The sequence below is a fragment of the Falco naumanni genome, chromosome 6, assembly GCF_017639655.2.
Source record: "Falco naumanni isolate bFalNau1 chromosome 6, bFalNau1.pat, whole genome shotgun sequence".
In the NCBI taxonomy this organism is placed as follows: domain Eukaryota; kingdom Metazoa; phylum Chordata; class Aves; order Falconiformes; family Falconidae; genus Falco; species Falco naumanni.
Genome location: NC_054059.1, coordinates 24,196,314 through 24,210,367, shown reverse-complemented (window position 1 = coordinate 24,210,367; position 14,054 = coordinate 24,196,314). Strand labels below are relative to the sequence as shown.

At 37.6% G+C, this 14,054-nt stretch overlaps 1 protein-coding gene across 1 annotated transcript in view; it reads right to left on the bottom strand.

Moving 5' to 3' along the window:
• Positions 1-14,054, bottom strand: part of SNTG2 (syntrophin gamma 2) — a 266,527-nt gene that overhangs the window by 96,502 nt on the left and 155,971 nt on the right. The window contains exons 7-8 of the mRNA XM_040598523.1: positions 10,095-10,182; positions 4,085-4,176 (exon numbers count right to left, since the gene is read on the bottom strand). Of these exons, the coding sequence (XP_040454457.1) occupies positions 4,085-4,176; positions 10,095-10,182 (180 nt within the window). The remainder of the gene's footprint in view (positions 1-4,084; positions 4,177-10,094; positions 10,183-14,054) is intronic.

Sequence of the window (14,054 nt, the reverse complement as noted above, 5' to 3'; positions counted from 1 at the left end):
GGAGTAGGAAGGTGGTATTTAATAGGCTTTTTCCAGCTTCTACTGCTATGATTTCTGAGAGGGGTAATCAGAAACAGAAAATTTGGATTATTTTTCCCTGTAGGTGGAAAGGCAACAGTCACTTCATAGTTTATTAAATGAGAAAAAGTAGCACACTTATTTGCAGTGTGTTTGTCTCACTTCATAAAAGTCCTGAGCACAGCAGCAGTCCGCAATATTTAAATGTAGCTAGCATACATTAATCTATTTCAAGTTTCTCTTCAGCAAATAAACAGAAGGTACCGTGACAATTACTGTCATAAGAGTAACCAGCACTGTACCTCTGAGCTATTTTTTTGTATTTTTTACATTAATACATTTTATGGACATACATTAACAAATGATACACTGTGAATTGGAAGTTACATCGCTTTCCTATTCAGTGAGAAAATCATGGATATTCAGATCAAGAATTGGCAGTCTATCAGTATCACATGCTAAACCATTCTAATACAAAAGTATTGATCTGAAATCCCAAAAGTTTCGTTCTTTAAAGTGAGCTACAGGATAATAAAAATGAAGAATAAATTAAAACTTAAGAATGATCAATAGTGTGTTTATACTACATTAAAAGACACTACAGGAACGTTCAAAAAATAAAACTATTGAAGCTTTCAGATATAGGGCATCAGTTCAATCTCAATTCAATCATCTGGTCACACACTCCACTAAAGTATCCATCGTAATAACCTTTACTCTCAGTAAGAGTGTGTCCACCTCCCCTTTCTTGGATACTCTTCCCTTTTTGCCTTTACACATTTAGGATTGAATCATATGATTTTCTCACTCTGGAACAAGGACTGCCATAAACATTAAAAACTTAGCATCCTACTGGTCCCACCAAGAGTGAGCACCTGTATTTTTTTCTTTTTTAAAAACTGTACTTGGTGTTGAAGTTGAAAATGTATTTTAAAGCAATTAAAAGAGACTTTAAAAAAGACTTTTTCATTTAACAGATGAAATAAAGCAACCCAGGAAAAATATTTTTAAGCAATTCAGAAAATGTTAAGTGCCTGTTTAGTTTCATTTAACCAACTAAACTAAAAATACACTATAGAAAATAAATCAGAATTCTTAAATTACATGAACACAGAAAATAACGACTTACTATGGTCTCACTTTACTAACTAGGACATCACATTTAGACAATTCAAGGAAGCTGGATTTTCAAACAAATGAAAACCTACTACATTCTCCCTTTGCATTGTAACTACCATATTCAGTGGTGTCTTAAACAGGAATTTGGTATTTCTCCAGAGAGCTAGGCTGGCCACCTGGGATATCTGGACATCTAGGTGAATATCTCTACAGTTTTTTCTCCATTGTTTTGTCATTAGATTCCTTCAGGTAAATAACCTGCAATCACTAGACTAGAGACCACCTCCTCAGAACATTCTATGTTCCCCTCTGAAATTTCTCATTGTGTTTAACAAACCACTTATAAGATACAGATTAATGTATCTGCCCCTACCAGTCTCTATAACATCTGTCACAGTGCCCAAGCACAAAATAATTAGGTGTGAAGAGAGCACTTCAGCTCATTTCTCTGCGTTTCAGAGAACCCTTTTCAAGTGCTATCTTGCAAACTGCTCTGATATGATAGGGAGGATGTGTATAAATCTTGAAGATGGTATCACATCACATATAACAGATGCTTCACAGCAGAGATGATACAGATATAAAGATATGTCTAGCAGAGGCCAGCTAGCACCAGAACTGAAAATGGTATAATCATATTAGGCAGAAGCAGCTTGTTGTTAACATGGCTAAACTACTCTCCATAGAATACAAGCTAGCTCAAGTGTCTCTAACAGACATGCTGAATGACAGCTTGGTAAAACTGGCGTAATAGTAATTCCTTACCTTCCTGTCCTTCTTTTACATTGTGTGCTTTTTGAAGCAGCATTTCCACTCATAAATATAGGTGCATTGTCTAATATGGCACGGATCTGACTGTGGTAGGAAGATACATAGAACTGCAACACAAACTTACAAGATGCAATATTCAAAGTGAGTCAGATTTTCCTTACCAAGGTGACACTGAAAAACGGTTTTAAATAGCCTAGCCTCACAGGGCAGTATCATTATAGGAAATGTCAGTTCTGCTGTTTCTTTACTGTAAAAACGAATATATTTTTTAAAAGTACAAACACTCACTAGCTGGTAGTTGAAACACATTTATAACCACTTTGAAGATCTGATCATGGCTCAGCTACACTCACAACTTACTTTAATAAAAGTTTGACCACATCCCTCCAGCAGACCACCTCAAAAGCCAGTCACTCCTGCTCAGAATACTTAGAACTTTGCTATTGCATTTCACCATAAGAATCTGGCAATTTTTCATTTTGCTTCCTATGAAGGGAGATCATGACTTTTTACTAGGCTAGATATAAGGTAAATAGTTTTGCTTTATTTCACTTCTAGGTCATAGTTTCTGGTGCATACATAGGTCATGTGACTATATCAAGCTTCAGAAAAATCAAGTGCTGTATGAAAGAAAGCTAGTACTTTAGTATTCCCCTTTTTTCACTTTCTGTTTTTCCACATATATTTCAAAATTATGCACAGTCTTCTGCGTGCTACCTTGTCAACTAACTCTAAATTACTCTGTTACACGTCTACAAAACTCCAGCCACTTATTTATGTTTTTATAACGCATAGAATTCAAAGTGTGCAATTCCCACAGTACAATCATAATGATTACTGAAAGTAATTATGGCACACTCACTCTAGCACTTAGTAGTCATTAATTTACTAAAACATGCTAATGCAATCACAGGCAATCATCTGACCATAGGCCTCTTCTTATAATATAAGCTTTTTGCAGAAAAAGACTTTGTCTGCAGAGCACCTGGTAGACAGGCATTGCAGAATGCTGCACCCTGAGAACTGATCAAGGTTCTTTAGTAAGACAACACTACAAGGTAATTAAAGGTAATAATTATCTTGACAATTAAAAAAAAAATAAACATGAAGCCTTCTGTACCTGTGCTCTGTTTGGATCCCAAACATTAAGGTACAGGTATCAACACAGAAAAGCATATTTATATATATTTATTTATCTTTTATGTATTTATATTATTATAAACATACATATTTTTATCACACAAAAACAAGATTTAAGGGTTAGTTTAGAGAGACAGTGCTCAAAAAAGTGCAAAGCTTGGGAGAAGTACTGTAAGCAGCAGACACTGGCATCTCTGAGTAGGAAAGAAAAGGAAAAAGAGACAAGAGGAGAAGCTTTCATTCCATTCATTGGACACTTCTATAGAATTTAATACTCAACTGAAAGACTACAGGTGAAATTTATTAAAAGCTGAACAAGTTTTGACCATGAAGGTCCATATCCTTGTATGGCTAGTATTTACATCATCAGTCTTCATTTTTAAAAGAGCAACACTCTCTCCTACGAAGATATCATATCTTTGGCTTTTGTGACTAGTATTTTTCCTGGGGAAAGGAATTCTACCATCACTACTGCAATTAATTCAATCATAGCTGTTCACCACAGAAGAAAGAACCACTATCCTCTGGATTAAAGAGACTGACCTTCCCCCCCCCCCCCCCCCCCCCAAGTCTGCCTTCCCATTTTATTTCTTTCTCTTTTTCTCCCTTTCTTTCCTATCACAAAAATTTGTTTCAATAATTCAACTTCACGTTGTTTTCTGAATTCCATGTAAATTTCAGCATCTCTAGCTGGACTAAATTCAATAGCACAACACTACAAGTTATCAAAGAATGAAAAAAGTTCACATGAACTCATGCCTGAACAATGATTGAATCTTACTGTGCTCACTCCTACAAGCTTCCTAGTTGCCTCAGAGTAAGTAGTCCAGGGCCCCATGTTGACTACTTTTTCAGTACAGAATTTTACAGTATATGCACTTAAAAATCAATCAATCAAACAAAACAAGCAAGCAAGCAAGCAAACAACAACATAAAAATTAGGCTAGTCTTACAGTCCTACAGTAGCATTTTGAAGCTCAGAATAGGAAGACATCTTGCATAGCTTATACCAAGTTTTTATTATTCATTTGCTTACAGTGTTAGTTGAGTTTCCATTTAAATGTAAGCCACTGTCAAAGAGAGGTGATGAGGCTCCACTACTGTGATCACTGGATGGTCCAGGGGATCCTGGAAATCAGATGAAAAATAATTGCTTATGTTAAAAATATACATAATATATCAGGCAAAAATCTATTCCACCTGAAAAACACAGGAAGAATTTTTAATATAAATCACCAAACCAAGCCAGAAGTATTACTTGCATTTTAGAATGACAGTAATAAAATGTTTATATGCTATATTTCTTTCTAGAAAGAAAAAAGGTAGCTAGATGTCATTTATAGAGGCTGTGCTCATGGGAACTACTTGTATGCTTAACTGTTTGCAGGACTGAGACTTTTTCACTGATACTGAGATATTGAAAACCAAGTAAGAAATTCAGTTACACAAATCCCATTAATCTAATAAATAAATTTCCTATTGAGTCTTGAAAGTCTCACCTTAAGATTGTAACCACAGACTGTATTTAGAAACAAAGCTAATAAACTCACAGGCAAGTACTAATTGTACACATCCATACACTTTATTAATGGATATATCTTTTACTTAAAATGCCATATACTTTCAAGAATGATGCACCTTCTCAAACTGGTAAGTTAAAAGCAGACAATCACCTTGAAGTGTTGATAATATGTTAATATGTTAAGATTACACAGTTACAGCTTTCAAGATATTTCTTCCTTTAGCAGTTATGCATCATGATAGTGCTTTAGTAGTTCAAGTGACTCCAGGAAAGCTTAATACTTTCGTAACATACAATAATGGAAACAGCACAAAGTCACATCATTGTGGAATTTCTGCTTACTTAAAACTGCTTACTTACATGTTACGTTAACATATAGCACTGATAATATACAATTACTGTCAGACAACACTTGATTTTATCAATAAAGCACATAAAATCAATTTCACAGCATTATATTCATCATCACTGAAAACTCATTTTTCCATCTGAAGTTGTCACCTGAAATTGCCTGTAAATCACTTCACATTAATACGTCTGTCAAGTCTAACATCACAAGAGTCAAAAAGTCATTCTTAGTCATATATTTTTGTATCTATCTATTCCACATATCTAGAAGATTTAGCAAAATGGAAATTAATTCAACAAAAGCTCATCTTCTCTGTAACAAATCTCTGTCAGTTTAGCGCTGAAGTCTCAGGATTATATCCTGAGTTCTGAAGTTTCAGCATGTTTTCATCTGGAGTCCTTTCTGTACAGTGTCAGATGATGTCAGCAGAAGGAATCATTACACTTTGCTTGTATGGGTCTAACCCAAGTGCCAAATTTAGTAGCTAGCTGCATTTTGTAGCTACTATATAGGTACAGTAGACCACAAAAAATCTGTGTTGATACACATAGATGACCACAGCAATTTGCTGGAACAGAATATAATTTATTTATTTTTCTTTTCTAAAAATAAAAATACTGAAATAAAAATGTTGACATTACATTCTTCACTGAATAGTCTGCCTGTGGGGGAATCCCACTGTCTTGGGCAGTAGACAACCATGACAGGTCCATGAGTCAATCGGATTCTTAAAGTGGAACTATCACACCTCTTCAGCAATTTCAGCATATCAAAACATTAAATTAGGTATTTTCAAATCTCCAATTCCAGGTTTTACCAAAATATAAAATACTACATTAGAATTTTTTTTTTTTCAGTAGAGAAAAACAACGTCTGTTGCATGGGAAAGCTAAGAATCAAAGGTTAAGGAACAAATTTCTCTCACCACACTGTGTCTGCAGATTTGCTTTTCAGTTCAGCAGCTTTCTTTGGTTTTCTGAGTCGCAACAAACTACAGAGCCTCCCTTAGGCTATATCACCCCCACCACTTGACTGCAAGCACATTCACAAGTCTTTTAGTCTGCTCCCTGCTTATTCTGCCTCGCTCACTCATGGACTACTCCTTCATGGTCTTGGTAAGCATTTTAGAAGCTCCCAATGTATACGCTCAACTGCTTTCATGGAAGGTGCTGTGCTCTCATCTCTCCAAGGAGTGCCGTTTGCCTCTCCACATGGCAGCCCTAGAGCAATCAAGTAGTGTTCTTCCCTGTTCTTAGGACAAAACATAGTACACACACACAAGATATACATGATACAAAATAAACTAACACAAAGTAATCCTGTACTGTCAGCTACTGTAGCCCTTTCCCAAGAAGGTCAGACTCCAAATCAAGTGTTAGGTACCAGTCCAAACTCTGGAACATTAGTTTGAGAAAGACTATCAAAACAAAGTGTTTATGTAAAATAAAGCATCTGCTACAGGTAAGTCTTACCCCATGACCACAGTGCACTATCCTGATGGGTACTGATGCCAGAAAAAAGGTATTTGATATGTTGTGAGATTGCTAGCAATTATTATTGCCCAGATGTCCTCTTATCCCACCGAAATTGTAGTTAGACAGCAGCTTATGAGAAATGCAAATCTACACTATGATAGACTTCATCTGTTTAATTTTCATTTTCAGCTGTGGCGTTTTTGTTCTTTTGAGAAGGCGGGGTCAAGAAGGATCCTGTGGGAGAGGAGAACATGTTTGCCTGATCTTTACCTGAGCAACAGCTGAGTATGCTCAGAGAAAAAACAAACAAACAAAACAAAACAAAAAAAACAAAAAAAAAACCAAAAAACAAAACCAAACAGAGAGAGAGACACAGAAAGAGAGAGAGATAGCAAGGATACAGGAATCTGCAGTTCATAAAAGAGACTGAGATGCCCCTGAAGGCAGCAGGCAAAAGACAGGCAGAACTCCAAGGTGAGGGAAAGAAACTTTGTAAGAATCATAGGGGATACTGCAGAACTAGCACTAACTCAGGAAATCACCAGGCTAGGTGACCCTAAGCCTAAAGCATGAACTCACTTGAAGTGGTACAGGTAGGAGCTGTTTATAAACCTTTTTATATTCTTCTTGACAGAATCACTGAGATTTTTACATTTAAACAGTTAGGTATTCTAATACTTATTTTAATAAAGCCTGGATTTTATTTTTTGTTTTAAAAGCCTTATGCTTTCTAGATCTAGAAAACTACTAAAGTTCTGGTCAGCTCAGAGGTCCATCAACAGGTGGTTGTTTATTTCAAGTCGGTGATTTAAACTAAATTTCTAAATAATAAACAACATCCCCCAAATGCAGGACAGCAGATTAATGTACAGGAAGTAGTAGGCAGACTTTATCCTTTACAACAATTTGTCTTATGATCAACATAGCTGAATGATACTGGAGACCTCTTGTATATAAATAAAATCTCTTGCATTTAACTTGCTAATTAGGTCATAGACAACCTCCAACAGACAAAAAGCTATTCCAGAACAACCACAAAACGAAATCAAAGGAAACACTCCTGGTGATTTTTAATTATGCTGTAAGCTTTGTACCATCAGAATATTTGGATAATCTGGTATAACTATAAAAAAAAAAAATCTGAAGAGTCTGTTTTTTGTAAAATGTCCTGTAGAGTCTTCCCAGAAGCAGTGAATCTTATCTAAAAAGGTTCTACAAGCCCTGCTCGACTCTGCAATGGGCAATGGACTTAGCTCCAGAGAATCCTTAATGACAATATCCAAGAGCTGATGCCATAATTATTCTGTAACAGGCTAACAACTAACCCTCATAGCCACTAGTATCTTCCTGACCCAGCTCCAAAATCCAAAATTCCTTCCTTTGGTTTCCAGAAACACAAATCTATACTCTCTCTAGCTGACAGTGACCTTAGAGCAAACCACAGACAATGGGATAAGGAATCATCCCAGCCATGGAGCCAGACAACCCAATGAAGCAGACATTAATTGGGTAGCAAGTGGGCACCAATATTCCTAGGCCTGTGTGAACTACTTGTGAAGGCAGCCAGCTGTCTCACACAGAGCATAAACTGGGTGTAAGTGGCAAGGTTTTAGGGCACAGGATGACTTCCAAGGCAGGAAATAGTCAGGGGCTGCCCATACCAGAAACAGCTGGCTCCATCTAGCTCCAATGGACCTGCTGCAGAGCACAGTGAAGCCCCTCAGCCAAGCTGGGAAACTATTCAAAACAGGGCAAAATGCAGAACAGCAGAGAGAAGAGTGAGGAGAAAACTGTGAGGGGAAAAAAATATATATCAAAAGCCACACAAACCTCAAGGTCAGTGAAGAAGAGGAAGGAGGTGCCTCTGGCACCAGGGCAGAGATTCCCCTGCAGCCCATGGAAGACCATGTCACAGCAGACACCCACACTGCAGTCCAGGGAGGACCCCATGCTGGAGCAGATGGATGAGCCCTGAAGGAAGATGCAGCCTGTGGGGGGGGACATGCTGGAGCAGATTTTTCCTGAAGAACTTCTGCCCATGGACAGGACTCATGCTAGAGCAGTTTGTAAAGGACTGCAGCTGGTGGGAAGAACCCACACCGATTCAGGGTAAAAGTGTGAGAAGGGAGGAGTGGCAGAGGGGACCGCTGTGTACTGACCCCAACCCCTCATTCTCCAGTCCCCTGCACCACTTGCAGGGGAGGCAGAGGAGTCAGGAATGAAGTCGAACCAGGGAAAAGGGGTGGGGGGAAAGTGTTGTTTCAATATATTTTTCTTTGTTTCTCACTGCCTGAATCTATTTTAATAGGCAATACATTTAAGCTTCCCCAAGTCAAGTCTATTTATTTTGTCCATGAGAGTAATTAATAAGTGATGTCCCTGTCTCTATCTTGACCCAGGTTACTTTTCACTCTATTTTCTCCCCATGTTCTGTTTGAGGAGGGGGAGTAAAGAGAGTGGCTGGATGGGAGTTTGGCTCTCAGCTAGGGTTAAACAACCACAAGCAAAACAGTCCAAGTGTGTATGTGATGTCAATCAACAAGATAAAATTACTAGTAGGACTGCCGTAACTACAAATGAGTATAGACAACAACGCAGAAACTACTACTGAGTCCCTGCTAATTTGCCAAAATCACATTTAAGCTTGGACACAGTTATCCAAAGCATTATAGACATTATTCTACAGTTGTCTGATGACCTCGCAGGAAGACAAAACCTGAAGTTTCATTTTAAGGAACACTAACCAGACAAAGATCTCCAAATGTAAACATAAGATTTCTTCAAATTTAAATTCCACTTTGAAATGGAAACAATAGGCAGTAAGACTTGAAATAAAGGTTTTAGCATGAAATGTATAATCCAGCTTAGTAGAGGTCTGTCAGTTTTGCTTTTAATAGGTGTAAGAATCTAGATGAAATGACAGACATTCTTCTAATGACAAGAGCTAGACCTCTGAGACCTATGATTCTGTTGAAATCAAGTGAAAACAAGTACAAAGTTGAGCACAACTTCTATAAAACCCTGGAACGAGACAGATTTTAAATCTTTTTTTTAATTTGGAAAGATAATAATATCTAAAAAATACTGGTGTGAAGTTATTTGGTCTGATTAAGGTAGTTGATGTATTACGTACACTGTTCTACTTGCAACAATCGATTACAACTAAGTACTTGAATATTTGTATTTGCTAACCAGAAGAACCAAAACTTCACTCATCTGCATTGTTCATAAACAATTTACTATTGCTACTGTTAAAACTACTAAGTTGTCACATCATAATTCTGCTTTCTGACAAAAATGATCAAAATATCAAAGCAATTTATAAAATCTGCACAATTAATGTTATCCATTTGTTAGGTAAGTGTCCTGAACATACCTTTCTGTGTGAATATATGATTCAAAAGTTTTCAAATTCTATTTATTGTATTCAGGCAGATTCTGTAGAAAACCTTCCAGATATCACCCATGATTGTCTGTATTTTAATGAGCTTTTCAGTTTTATTTTGAATAAATTACACAGAAGCAGTCATGCAGTATGCATTAGATTCTTATATGTTAAGGAACAAAGCACACACACAATTTTCTATTTCTTCCTGTAAAACACTCAAGGATTGTATTCCTATTTCTGTCACTGTCATCTTATTATGAGAATACTGCAAAGTGGAAAACAAATTACTTCTGTCCATTAATTTCCTCTTACCTAATGGGAGCTTTAAAAACGATGGAGCTTCCCTGAGGTACTGAACAGTGATGGTAACTTCATCGCCAGCATTTCGCAGTAGGTGTACCTGTCAGTGTGACAAATAACAGCTACTTTAAACCAAAGAACCACCAGTCATGGAAAGCACATTATTTACAATGAAATCAACATCTCTGTTGATCTATAATAAACTCAGTATGAACATTGCTGACCGGGAATGAAGAATATCTTGAAGGTCAAGCCACACCAACAATGGATAAGAGTAGGCAAGACCTGAATAAATAATTTGGTGGGCAACCTGATTTCATATAGCAGCTGAACACAACTACAAACAAACTGATTTTATAAAAGTGCCATAGGGTAGTACGGAAATATGTGTTTATGTAGATACAATACATTAACTGTGTGTGTATTTACATAAACAGACATGTAAAGATATATTAATACATCATACATATCTGGATCTTAAGTATTTGGTTTGATTCATTTAGGTAATACATTAAGCACACTTCTCTGTTTCAAATATAGTCTTGATTTTTGGGACCGTCTTCATTATCTGTAAGTTTTTGCTAACCAGAAGGTAACACATACACACACATATATGTGTAGACACATGTATTAAAACATCAGAATTTACCTAAAGGCATAGCACACTACTGAGTAAGGAGCTTTTTCAAACATAAAACTTCAAATAACATCTGTGAAGGAACTCAGTTCCTGTTACAAGGCAGAGGTATTCCCCAGTTTCATATCCATAACACTCAGGAAACAGGTATTGCATTTGGTTTGTCTGTGGCCCTGCATGCAGGGTTTGCAGCCCTCATCCCGTTTCTCAGAAATGGATGCTAAGGCTTGTGGCCTCCAGTCCGAGCACAACCAGAGCATGGATACATCAAGCAGAAACAACTAACTGCAACAACTAGCTCCTATAGATGGATTTACTGGTTTAATGTTGTACTTGGAGGAAGCTGGTGGCTGTGCTACTTCAGGCTACTATTTTAGCACAGTGACACATTAGCCAACATCATGGGATGCAGGATTACCTCAAAAATTACAACGCTTCCTCTCATGCACCTGAAATAATGCTTACAACAGTGACTGATGTATTTGCCTACATGAAAACATCAAGCTTATGCCTCACAGACATGTAAACCCAGAACAGGTGAAGAAATCAAGTAAGCAGACAGGCTAAAAATTTTAGGCTATAAAATTATTCTGGAAAAGAGTGATCAAGAGAACTGACCATAAATCCCCCAACACTTAACACCGAAAAAAAAAATATGTCTGAATGGGAACATGTTCTAATTTGGTTAATTAAGTGAGCAGACATTAACCACCCATATAAAGCACTGTTGCTCAAAGCTTACTGTTTGCTGTACCTGTAAAATCCATATGTCTAATAAAAACTTACAGTGTCTGCCTCCAGCCTCCTCATCCATCTCTCAGTTCATCTGACTTCCATTGCTAACAACCTGCAGTAGCACTAGTGACCACAGATCAGTCCCTGGGAGGGAAGAGTAACATTTTGCACTCACTAAGTTAGGAAATCCAGCTCTGCAGGCGAGAAGCAAGAGCTCAATAATTTAAATTTAGTGCCTGATTTGAAGAGTCTGAATTTCTAAATTATCTTTAATCATGAGTTCTAGATTATTTTTAACCGAAGTAAAGCTCAGTCGTTTAAATTAAACCAGAATAGAATTTGAATATTTAAACAGAATCTTTGTTTTGTGGATTTAGACCAGCTACTTCACACAAAAAGCTCAGATACCAATGAAACCTATGTCAACTCATGTAAACCTTTCCTTGAAAGTAATGTCTTAATATGTCCAGAGACGGGCAACGGGGTTGGTGAAGGGACCAGAGAACAAGTCTTACAAGGAGCGGCTGAGGGACCTGGGGTGTTTAGCCTGGAGAAGAGGAGGCTCAGGGGGGATCTTGTCACTCTCTACAACTACCCGGCAGGAGGCTGTAGGCAGGTGGGGGTCGATCTCTTCTTCCCAGTAACCAGAGGCAGGACAAGAGGAAATGGCCTCAAGTTACGCCAGGGGAGGTTTAGATTGGATATGAGGAAAAATTTCTTCACAGAAAGGGTGGTGACGCATTGGAATAGGCTGCCCAGGGAGGTGGTGGAATCACCATCCTTGGAGGTGATTAAAAAACACATAGATGCAGTGCTTAGGGGCATGGTTTAGTGACAGACTTGGCAGTGCTGGGTTAATGGTTGGACCTGATGATCTCAAAGGTCTTTTTAAACCTAAATGATTCCATGATTCTATGATTAACAAAGCTAAATCAGAAATATTTTCCATGAGTTTATGTATGAAGTTAAAAAGAATTACTTTGTTCTCTTTTTTTATTTTAAAGAAAAAAAAGTTATGAAATTACTTGTAAGCAGTTGAAACAGCAGATGTGCTTCACTTTGCAATCCTTGAAAAAATATCCACGCTCAGGCCAAGTACATATGCCTGAAAAAAATCCAACAAGTAAATATCCTGCAGGCAGCACAGCGACGGGTGCAGCATCCAAAGGGGTAACAAATGCCCTGATTTGAAATTAGGAGAGTGACACACGTTACCTGTATATGTCTGGGCGCAGGTGCCGAGGCACTGGCGGGGGCTGCAGGGCCCCTGTGAGGAGCGGCCGGGGCTGCCCCGGGCCGGGCACAGCCGGTTCCCACCAGTTCCCGCCGGCTCCAGCCCACCCCCGCAGGGCACGGCCCAGGGGGGGAAGGGGAGGTAGAGGGGCTGGGAATAAAAGAGCAAAGCTGAGCCTGGGGAAAGGGGTGGGGGGAAGCTGTCGGTTCAGATTTTTGTCTCTGTTTCTCACTACCCAAATCTATTTTAACTGGCAATAAAATTAATTAATTTTCCCCAAGTCAAGCGTATCTTGCCCATGATGGAAACTGGTAAGCGATCACCCTGTCCTTCTTGACCCATGAGCTTTTTCATCCTATTTTGTCTCCCTCTCCTGTGGAGGAGGGGGAGTGAGAGAGCAGCTGGGTGGGCATTTGGCTGCTGGCCAGGGCTGAACCACCGCCACAGGTTTGAGACAGTTTTAAAAAACAAACAAATAAAAAAAACAAAGGAAGAAGTGTAGCAATGCTATCCACATAGTCTCAGTTCAGTGAATCCAGCCTGAGTGCAGCAATGCCAGAAAGGTAATATGGTAGGAAAAAAAAGGACATCCAATTCATTCCCTTCCAAAGAAAAAATATCATAAAGTTAGTATCAGGGGAGAAGGAAAGTAGAGCTGGCAAAAAATAGATCCTGTCACTGAATGCTGCTCATCTTATGATACTATTTTACTTTTCATTGTGTGGTAAATATATGAGAAACGCTGACTTTAGCTTATAATAAGTGTAGCAACATCAGTATTTTGTAAAATCCAATAGATATTTTCAAAAACGACTAATTGATAATACAGTCACAATACTGTACTGAAATATATAATAGGAAGAAACATAAACCAAATAAAATTAATAAAATTAATACTGAGAACTCATTAACTTATTCAGAATGCAGTCCTCAGAAACATCAAAAATGTGAACCATTTTAATTCTTCAATTTTGGAGTAACACGGAAAAAAATTTACTTCTTAATAAACATTTTGAAGAAAACTTTCAAATGCAGCATAACAACTGTGTTCCCTCTTCATTAAACAAAAAATGTTTGCACACAAACATTTATATTTATCAAGAGATGAGAGGAGACAGCATGAGAGACATACTGCCTAACATATTTTTGGAAGATCTTAGCCAAATATTATGAAGATAAATCCAAAACCTGTATGGAACAAAACAAAACAGTAGACTAGAAACTGCTGCAGAGCATGAAATTTGGGTTTTATTTAAAATGATATTTTGAAAAGTAAAAAAAATCTAATATTAATGTTTTGGTTTAAAATTACTAAGTAGTAATACATTAAAAGACATGCAAACTGTATCATACTCTCCTGGAGCTA